General features: G+C 35.5%; 1 protein-coding gene across 1 annotated transcript; it reads left to right on the forward strand.

The window, feature by feature from the left end:
* The first annotated feature begins 11,122 nt into the window (after positions 1 to 11,122).
* On the forward strand, positions 11,123 to 11,599 carry LOC111913177 (uncharacterized mitochondrial protein AtMg00810-like). Its single transcript, XM_023908903.1, has one exon. The coding sequence runs from the start codon at positions 11,123 to 11,125 to the stop codon at positions 11,597 to 11,599; it is 477 nt and encodes a 158-aa protein (XP_023764671.1).
* Positions 11,600 to 11,800: the final 201 nt, after the last annotated feature.

Here is an 11,800-nt window from a genome sequence, read left to right on the forward strand (position 1 = left end):
CTTTATATACTTGTGTGGGCTGTTAGGGTTTCAGTCAAAACCCTAATGGACAGCTTAAACTCTAAGCAGCCCATGGAACCTTCTGGATAAGGCCATGGACAAAAATATGATGGGCTTCCATCATAATTTCGTTCACCCCTTGTTCCTTTAGCATTCCTTAGCCCAATAACTCAATTATCGAATAATTGCAGTCTAGTCCCCTAAATTTAATTAATCTCTTTTAGCCACAAAATTAATTATCAATCAATTCTTGACTAATATTAATTAAACAATATGATTTCTCCTTTAATATATTATTCTCATAATATATTAATAAATCATGTTTAAACCCTTTTCTCCTTAAATCATCCTACATATTGCTATGGTGAAGGCAACCCAAAAGGACCATGCTCATAATCGGGTCAAGTACATACCAAAATAGTTATGGACTTAGACACTAATCCAACAGTCTCCCACTTGGATAAGTCTGATAACTATTTTCCGTATGACTTCAGAACCTGATCAACAATCGTAGCTTTCAAAAGCCGCTGTCAACTCTGATCTTATCAGATAGCGTGTCCTCTAGATAAGGGATTATATATTCCTCCATTCTCAAGATATCGTACAGACAAAAGACGTGAATTTCAATCATTCTCTCTATACTGTTTCCCGACTTCCGATTTATGACGACTGACAACAGACTACAATTGAACACATCAACTTAGTCCTGGCTTGGCCAAGCGCTTAGGTGTCATCACTAAATCATCGAGAGGCCCATATATGTCACTTTTATCCCACTTTGGGTAAAAGGAATGGATAAACTTCGACTCAAATGCTCTCTTGCATTTATTGATCGAATCACACACAACAATAAGTTTTATAACACCAAGTTACTAGTGCGTTTACTTATTATCAATGTGCAATCGACCAAAATATAACAACTCACACGTCTCGGTTTTAAGAATATATAATATTATCGTCTCACTAATAACTCGTGATAAAACCATGAAGTGATCCAAGTGAGCATGGGTTTAATCCAATACTCTAATCTTATCAAAGCACTCATGAACTCTGCAGCAAACTTGTGCCATGTCTAAACACTTCAGAGAATCTACAGACAGATTCATGACAGTCTTTATTCATACCTACTCCCAACGTATGACCGACTGTGGATGTTTGAATAACCTAGTTATTTTGGAAGTCAAAACATGCAAACTGAAAAGAACAATAATACTTAATCCTGTATGGCCCCAAACTTGTGAGAGTAAATAAAACACTTCTATTTATCCACCATATTGATTACTTATTATTTATCATTTAATGTTTCAGATAATCAACTTATTACTTGAATTACAACAACAGTTGTCCCATGCTCCAAGCATGCACACTTTGTTTCCTATGGTCCATGCTTTGTGAAACAGATCAATTGAAAAACTTTTCATTGATGCTCATTTCACAATTCCCAATCCTTACCATTAGTGTAAGAACACAAGGTTCTTCCTACTACTAGAATATGCTAGATTCTAACATTTTATGCAACGATCCTTTCGCAAAGTCATAGCACAAAAGTCACCAAGACTTAGCCAATGAAATTACAAAGTACTCTATTGGAAATTATTACAAGACAATTCCATAGACGTGAAGTCTCACATTCAAAGTACATTCATTTGAACATCCTTCTTGCATAAAAGTTTCTATCTAGGCATAAACTCTCAATCTCCAACTCCCAATATGGAAACATTTCCACATTTGCCATATGACAACTCATTCTTAATAGAATCTTATCTATTCATAATAATGTCGATGTGGTCCATCCAATACCATACTCCCAACTACTCACAATCAACCAACCTTCAGCGAACTTTGGATCGTCCTTTGATAGTTGTTTAATTATTTTAGTCAAAACCATTTCTAGTCCTTTTTCCCTCTTAATGCGCTAGACATTTGGAAAATTTTAGAATGGTGAAATATTATAGCATTTGCAATCGATCCTATACCCGAAGCGTATGGGACATGATGTATAATGTCTTACATAAAGATATAGCATTTTACCAATCTTTTGCCATAATATTTTATGTGTCATGTTCTCACAATTCGAACTATGAAGAGGGATGTCGTAATCATAATCGAATTTTAAGAACACACAATGTATCATTTGACTGAAAATATTAAAATTTCTCAATCTTAGCTTTAGATTTTGAAACGAAGTATAATATTCTCTCCCTTAATTATAGCAAAAAACAATGTTTCAACCCATGCAACTTTGCAAATTGAATCTTTGGTTTTCTATAATTAATATTTCTAACTTGCAATACTCGCCATAATAATCATAAAATCATAACACTTATGCTCCCACTATCATGATGATTATTGTCATATAAGCATAACACTTATGCTCCCACTAGCTTTGACATGTATACAGAAAACAAATAAGCTTCCAAAAAAACAATGCCTATTGAATTTTTGAAATTCATATTTTTAATACCAGATGCTTCGATAAGCCTTTATCTAAGCTTCCTAAACTTATACACCTTTGGCTTAGATAGCTCATATGTGTGCTTAAACAATTTATAACTTATGTTACTTAGTTCCAAATGTTCAAACTAATTGCCAAATATCACAATTCGAACTATGGAAAGGGATGTCGTAACCATAATCGAATTTGAGAATACAATTTTCACAATTGCTATCTTCTTAAGATCTCTCTTAGTGAAAGCATTTCCTCACAGTCAATTTTCATGAAGGAGGGAATCTTATTGACACTTAGATTTTATGGTGTATGAGTTCCTATCCATGTGAATTTGCCAAAACCAAGGTTTGCGACAAATCCAAACTCATATGGACTGAACTTTCTTAATCTTGATTTCTTTCCCTATGGTAACACGAGTGCCCACCATGTCTTCCAAGTAGTTTAGTAACTTGTCCTTACATATCAATGTACATTCAATCGACTAAGGCTTTAGTATGCATTCAAATGAGAACTGATAGAAATTACATACACAATTAATTTAATTGGAATGGCATAGAAACAAAATAATGTCAGCACGATAGGTTGTAAACCTCAAGTCGTGTGCTAGTGATGATCGGTAAGGTTTATTCTTGATTTGTTCTTGAAACCTTTCAAGACCATTAAGACTCCCACTGACTCCTTGACACATAAGATTCTCTTGTCAAGAACCATTTCTTGACAAACCAAATATTCAGGAGTTAGTGTAGTTTTTATCAAGACAAAACACTTCACATAATTGGTCCTAGTTGGTCTTTGTCTTATCCAAGAAAACACAACTTACCAATTTCAAATGTGCAAGAATAAGAAAACTTTTCCAAATTTCACATTTGATGAGTGTTACAAACCTACTTAAGACTTTTCACTCAATGTAACAATCTTGACTCTAAGACTTGATATTGGAACGAAGTATGATTGACTTATTGATTTAACCATTTCTACAATACTCGATTCCTTTTCTTAGACATGCAATTGTACTAAGACTCACTTAGAGGATCTTTTGAGACATGGTTCTTAATCTTTAAGACTTATCATAAAACAAAATAAAAGGTACTCTCCCTTCTTCTTAGAAAAGAGAAACTTTTATCTTTCTGCCTACTTGATTCTTCTTTATTCGTTCTACTATTCATTGAAACTCTTTCAATCAATTCAGAATTACACTTAATCTTATAAGTATAATCATATTTACTAAACTTTAGTAAATCATGACGAATATCTTTGTCACTCTTGTGGTGGACTTGATCAACGCACAACCTAGTGTACTTGATCTTGCTAGTCCTTCAATTGACACTTTGTCAAAGAATTAGTCTAAGTTTCCCAAATGTCAAAGTTTTTCATTCATCATACAATACACATTGCATGATTCCAAGTTTCTGTCCAATTGAAACTTGGGCGATGAGAAACTCTCCCTATTTGACACTTCCACAAATAACACAATTAAGAATCAAATCCATTATTGCTAATAACAGAAACATTCAAACATCAATTTTTCATACATGCTATTGCAAGGATAAATAAATAAAATCAAAATTCATTTTATTGTGGAAAAAAAAATTTGTCCTTACAATGCAATTCAATTGAAAAACTATGTTATTACATATTTCTTAACAATCTATTCTAACTCCAAGTAGTAGCTCAAGAATCCAATCTTCAAGTAATGCGATCGAAATCCATTTCTTCACAATTAGATTCAACTTACTTCTTCCCTTAAGCTTCCTCTCTTTTCTTCGATCCTACAAAACATCAAAATGTAATCTTATCACATCATGTATTAAGAATCTAGAATAGGAACTTAAAAGAGTCAGTTAATGGATTTTACCTAAAGTAGAGCCATATGTCTTGACTCTCCCATCTCTTAGATATCTCAGGTAAATAGGGCAGCTTCGTCTCCAATGCCCCTTCTCTTGGAAATAAAAGCAAATGGACTCCTTTGGCACAGCACATCGGACAATCATAGACTCAGTTCTTTCTGGACTTCCAATGTTGCCAGTGTCCATTGAAGTTTGGGAGTTTGATTCCCCAGACAAATTTGCTTGATTAGCACGCCAAATCATTGCTGATTCAGCAGCTATAAGCAAATAGATGAGATCAATAAGGGTCACGTCGTGGTCCATCATATAGTACTCTCTAACGAACTCACTATATGCTTCAGGAAGTGACTGAAGAACCCAGTCAACAGCCAACTCACTTGAAATCTTGACACCCAACATCTTTAACCTATCAATGCGTGACTTCATCTCTAAGACGTGTGCACACATAGGTTTCCCATCTTCATGTTTACTTGCCAAAAGGGCTTGAGTGAGCTTGAACTTTTCAAGCCTTTGAACTTGTGGGTCATGGAGAATAATTGGAGGAGGTGGAGGAAGTGAAGTGTGACTTTCATTTCCTTGATTGTATCTCGGAACGTCGTCTTCATTTGGAAAGCTTGTTCCAAAGGATTTGGAAAGACCATTGTAAGATGTAGACATCTACAAAACGGGAGAAAATTCAAGTTAAGATTATTAGAATTCTTGACACAACACCCAAATGAAACATCAAGCTAGGATCCAACACAATACTCTACAACCTAGAAAACGGATGCCATAATCTAGTTGAAAAATATTTGAAGGTAGGTAAATGACGATTTACCAATTTCCACAATGAAAAACGAAAAGGAAGTTTAAGTTTTAAATAAATTGAAACTCCTAGATCTTTTGAGATTCACTGAACTTTTCAATGGCATGTTTAATCTCGATTATGCCCTACTATTTGTGACTGGGATGCCGAGGATCACAAACAAGGTGTGAATAACCATACGAATCACGTGGTGCACTCAATGCTACTATCACCTAATCAATGTGTCGGTTAGCCACACACGCTCCATTGATCTATGACAAACATCGAGTCACCCTTCGCTACCAATTTCATCCCCAAATTAGTGTGCATGTTAACCATATACGCTCCACTAACGTTTGACAAGGGTACGAAGTGTAATTCTATGGATTAGCATACAATTTCACATTTTTCCTAAAGTAACTATGATTTGGGAATTTGAAAAAGCATTTAGTTACTTTGTACTTCATTATACTTATAATGGAAGGTTTCTGTCCTATCCTACCCGTTCGGCTAACGACCCTCCACTAGTCAAGAGTGCGGTGGGTAAGAGTGGATACCCATTCAATCGCCATTTTATAGGCAACTTCCTTAAACACCCCTTATAGACCAACTTCGTGAATGAGGCCTACTAACGGTAAGACTGACTATTTACTCATACATATATAATATTAGACTTTTAATGTTATATATAGTATAGGGTGTATTTTACACTTTTAAAATACTAGGTGGTTTAATTTAGTAAAATTATACTTTTAATTTAATTAAATGTAAACCAAAACTTTATGGGTTTATTAAACCACTTTTAATTAATTAACAAAACCATAAGGGTGTGATTTGAACTTTTCAAATTACTAGGGTTTTAGAATTTAACATTTCAAAATTAAACTTTTAATCAAATTTTAAATTTCAAAACTTAAGGGCAAGTTTTGAAACATTTCAAAACATTAAGGATCAAATAACAAATAATTGAAATTAAACAATTAATTTCATAATTATCTATATTTGACCTAATCTTATTTTAGTCAGTAGATAATTACCAAATAAATTGAAATAATCCATATTTATCATATAAACAACCAATATTCAAAAGATTTGAAATTATCTATTGTTTTGGCAAGGATAAACATATAATTAAGATAAAATTCGGATTTTAACTTCATAAAACAATTTAAGCATCAAATCCAAGTCAAAACAGCAGCTAAATCCTGAAATACCCTCTGCCTGACGCACTGACTCGCCGAGTCAGACCTGGACTTGCTGAGTAGGGCCAACTCGCCGAGTCCAGATACTGACTCGCCAAGTTGAGTCGGACAGAGGCAAAAAACTCGTTTTTCAGGAAACAAAATAGTTAAGCATCATATACAACTGAAACCAATCAAAGCTCTGATACCACTAATGGGTTTTATGCATAAGAACAATCCTATGTGCTCATACAAACCCTAATGCTTGGATCTAGATTTCTCTATTGTACATGCTTTGAATCCAAGACTAATAAACTTAGATCTAACATATTATAAGCTGAATTAGGGTTTAGAGAATTACCTTTGATTGTTATATAGCAATAACAATCAATTCCTTGATTGAATTGGCTTCAAAAGCTTAGTGCCTCAAGTGTTGCACCTCTAATGGAGTCACAAACACCTTATGCAACATGGATGAAGAAGAGAAGAAGAGAGGCTGCCCAAAAAACGACGAGAAGCCCTAGAGAATCAGTTGTCCACGTTTTTGGGGCCTAAGGGGTCCTTTATATACTTGTGTGGGCTGGTAGGGTTTCAGTCAAAACCCTAATGGACAGCTTAAACTCTAAGCAACCCATGGAACCTTCTGGATAAGGCCATGGACGAAAATATGATGGGCTCCCATCATAATTTCGTTCACCCCTTGTTCCTTTAGCATTCCTTAGCCCAATAACTTAATTATCCAATAATTGTAGTCCAGTCCCCTAAATTTAATTAATCTCTTTTAGCCACAAAATTAATTATCAATCAATTCTTGACTAATATTAATTAAACAATATGATTTCTCCTTTAATATATTATTCTCATAATATATTAATAAATCATATTTAAACCCTTTTCTCCTTAAATCATCCTACATATTGCTATGGTGAAGGCAACCCAAAAGGACCATGCTCATAATCGGGTGAAGTACATACCAAAATAGTTATGGACTTAGACACTAATCCAACAGATTGTTCGGTATTTGTTAAAAACAAATCTGAAACTGCGAAAGTACTAACTTCTGAAAAATTCAGTAGAATATGCACATCTTTCACAAAATAAACCAAAGTCTTTAAAAGAAAAAGTTGTAGTCTATCAAAAGGTTCATACCGTCCCAAATCAAGTTTTTTCAACCACAAGACTGGATAAAAATCAAACTATCGAATTAACGTCCCTTGTGAATGAAGATAACAAAGGTTAATGTGATGAACATTTTTTGTCTGCACCGATCGATAACACAATTGAAACCGTGGGACTCTCAGAAAAGACTTCATGGAGAGTAAAAGGGAGATGTGTAGCGGAACTACTCAACAATCCATCAAGCTACGAAAAGGGAAGTCCAAGTGGAATAAAGGATGCTTCTTGTGAAACCTCATCAGCAAAAAGCGAACAACCTGTGGGAAAGGCGAAACCCAAATCAAAGATCCACAAGTCATCTCAGCAATTCGCGGCTCATAAATGCCAATGAAACGTGAGATATAACAAAAATCTCAGGGAAAGAAATCGGCAATCTCGAAATCCCAATTACTTGTATAAAGAAAAATCCCCACGTTTCAATCCAAATGCGAAACTCTCACAAACTGCGAAACCTCATGGTTTTTCACAAAATCAATCTAAAACGCCACAGGTTTCAAAATCCAAGCTTCAAAATCCAATGAAACCAATAGTGAAATAAAAAACTAAGGAGAATGGTTCAAACTTTGCTAATACATCAAAAGATGTTAAAGGAAAAAGTAAGATGGATTCTGAGTCTAAAGCTTATTTCAAGGACTCTGAAACTAGGTCTAAGAGAGAGGAAAAGGAATTCGTTAAACATAATATTCAACAACAGAAAAAGTCTTCTAAAGATGCAAATCTAAAAGACAAAAGAATAAGTGTTTTTTTCAAATTACTAAGAAAGATAGCACAACATTAATAAAACGAACGTATTTGATTGATCCATCTATTGCTTTTTCCCACTTCCATGAAAACCTCACGAGGGCCCAAACAACTTTGGGTTTCTAAGTCTGCTTAATTTTTGCAGGTGATTCGTGACGAGCAGTTTGACTCAGAATGGTATATCGATAGTGGCTGCTCACGTCACATGACATGTAGAAAGGAGGAACTACGAGAGTATAGGGCACTGAAAGATAGAGGAAGAATACAGTTTGGAAACAATTCTCCTGGCACAATCAGAGGCTATGGAATCATCACAAATGGAAAATTCTCAATTCGCAAGGTGACATATATGGAAGGGCTACAACACAATTTAATCAGTGTTTCGCAGCTAGTTGTTGAAACGTGACTAAAGGTTTCGTTTGATGATGACAGGTCTGAAATTATTGAGAAGAAAACGAAAAACATTCTCATAACATCAAAATGAAAAGGAGATGTTCCCTCTTGATCTAAAACCCATTATAGGGCAACCAAGAGTATGTCTTCTTGCGAAAGCTTCATCAGACGAAAGTTGGTTATGGCATCATAGACTTTCGCACCTCAACTTCAAAGGTATCAGCAAGCTAATTCTTGGTGATCATGTGCGAGGACTACTCCTCCTAAAGTATGAAAAAAAAAACATCTTTGTGCAGCTTGTGAAATGGGAAAGCATAGCAGAAAGAGTCATCCAACAATCGTGAATACGAAAGTCATAGCACCACTTGAACTTCCGCATATAGATCATTGTGGTCCTTCTGCAATTGAAAGTGTTGGTGGTAATAAGTATATTCTCGTAATTATAGACGATTTTTCTAGATTCACTTGGGTTTTCTTTCTTAAATAGAATTCTGAATCCACTTCAATGTTCAAAGATTTTATAAAGCAGATAGAGCTTCAACTGTGAAAGTCGGTTCGCAACATTCGCAACGCTAATGTGTTGGAATTCAAGAACCAAGCATTCGAAGAATTTCTAACTACAAAAGGAGTATCGCATAATTTCACTGCTCCCTATACTCCACAACAGAACGGAGTCATTGAAAGACAAAACCGGTCTTTATGTGAGGCTATGAGAACCATGCTCTCATTTGTGAATCTACCGCTCTACTTCTGGGCTGATGCAATTGGAATAAAGTGCTTTACAAAAAAATCGATCAATTCTCAATAGGAGATTCGCAGTTTGTCCCTATTAAATCCTGAATAAATGCAAACCAAACAATAAGTTTTTCCATGCTTTTGGTTCTCGTTGCTTAATTTTCAACTCCAAAGAGCAACGGAACAAATTCGATGTGAAAGCTGACGAATGTATTTTCTTCTGATATTTGTTGACCTCCAAGGCATATAGGGTTCTTAACAAAAAGTCCAAGAAGATCGAAGAAACCTATTATATCACATTCGATGACAATTTTTTAAAGAGGAATCAGCAGACCGAGAATTAGTCAAAGGAGATCTTTCCACAAGTGAATCCTGTAACCATACTATTGGCTAATCTCTATGAAGAATTCATGCTTTTATTTGATGAACCAGCCAAACCTATATCATCATATTCCAAAGCAACAGATAATAAAGAGGACAAACTGAAGAACATAATTGATGATGCTGCGAAAGATCTAAAACCCAAACCTCAAAGTCCGAAAGAATCACAACCGGTTAGCACACCAATTCAGGGGTAGGATTTCAAATCTACCTCTATACCTGACTCACCTCTAGGGGAAGAATTCAGATTCAATTGCTAGTGCAATATTTCATGAGGAGCAACCTATTCCACATGATATAAACATTCCATAGTAGTGGGAGGGTTTTCTTTCATCTAATAACCCACCAATAGGGACTCACGAACCTCCATTTGGGGGTAACAATTTCATTCCCGAAGAAGAGGAACTATCATCCGAAACTCTTACTTCATCTAATAACCTACCAATAGTGATATGAATGATGATTCAAATGTACAATCAGAATTTGAGGAGGTAAGCGTAGAATTGGATCCTTCTTATGATCTGAATTTCCCTACACTAACCAAATGGACCAGTGATCATCCAAAAACCCATGTCATTGGAGAGTCTTCTACAGGAGTGCTCACGAGATCCCAACAAAAAGCAAAACGAACTGCATTATTCTTTAAAGTGGAATTTTGTATGTTTAATTCATTTGTTTCCAAGGTTGAACCCCAAACTGTTAACGTTGCTCTTGATCATTCTGATTGGATGCAAGCGATGCAAGAAGAACTCAACGAGTTTGAACAAAACAAGGTTTAGAGGTTGATTCCCACTCTACCAAACACATAAGTTGTTGGTTTAAAATGGGTGTTTTGCAACAAGCTGGACAAAGAAGGGAACGTGATCAGAAATATGGTGAGACTCGTTTTCAACAGATATTTCCAAGAAGAAGGTATCGACTACAAAGAAACCTTTGCACCAGTTGCCAGGTTAGAATCCATTCACATCTTCTTGGCCTATGCAGGACACAAGAACTTAGAAGTACATCAGATGGATGTTAAACATTCATTCTTCAATGGAGAACTTGAAGAGACAGTATATGTGGAATAACCACCTGGGTTCGTAAATGAGAAGTACCCCAATCATTGTTACATCCTAGACAAAGTCGTCTACGGTCTGAAGCAAGCTCCAAGAGCCTGGTACGAAACTCTTACTAGATTCTTAAATTGTCTAAATTTAAACAAGGTTCGTTTGACCCAACCTTCTTTTGTAAGAAAGAGGGTGACCACTTGATGATTGTCCAAATTTATGTTGATGACATCATCTTCAGATCTACTAATCCCAACCTAAAAGCTGAATTCTGAAAGTTGATGGAAACTAAATTTCAGATGTGCTCCATGGGTCCAATTAAATTTTTCCTTGGACTAAAAATTAGACAGAGCCAGGAAGGTATCTTTATCAACTAGGAAGCTTACATGAAGAATCTACTTGTAAAGTTTGGGATGGTGGGAGACTCAAAAGGGAAGGTTCCAATCGCATTCAGAATGAAACTTACTTCTTCTTTGGATAAATCGGTTGCAGACATGACACTCTATCGTAAAATGATAGGTTCCTTAATATATTTAACTGCAAGTGATCCAGATATTATGTTTTCTGATTGCTATTGTTCTAGGTTTCAAGCTAATTCTCGAGAACCATACATGACAGCAGTCAAAAACATTTTCAGGTATCTAAAGCAAACGTCTTCACTTGGAATATGGTACCCTTCGCATTCTAGCTTGTTTGTACAAGCTTTTTTGGATGCTAATCTTGGAGGATGTGGGTTAGATAGGACAAGTACAACTGGAGGATGCAAATTTCTCGATGGAAAACTTGTCTGTTGGCAATCCAAGAAGCAAACATGTGTGTCTCTATCAACAGCTGAAGCTGAGTATATAGTAGCTGCCTCATGAGCTTCACAGGTCATATGGATTCAAAACCAACTTCGTGATTATGGTTTGAGTATGAAGCGAATCCCATTATATTGTGACTCTGAAAGTGCCATTCGCATTTGTAACAACCCAGTGCAACACTCAAATACGAAACATATAGCACTAAGGTACCATTTCATTAAGGATCACGTAGAAGTTGGCAACGTTGGAATTCACTTCGTA

Source organism: Lactuca sativa, chromosome 4, assembly GCF_002870075.4.
Source record: "Lactuca sativa cultivar Salinas chromosome 4, Lsat_Salinas_v11, whole genome shotgun sequence".
Taxonomy (NCBI): domain Eukaryota; kingdom Viridiplantae; phylum Streptophyta; class Magnoliopsida; order Asterales; family Asteraceae; genus Lactuca; species Lactuca sativa.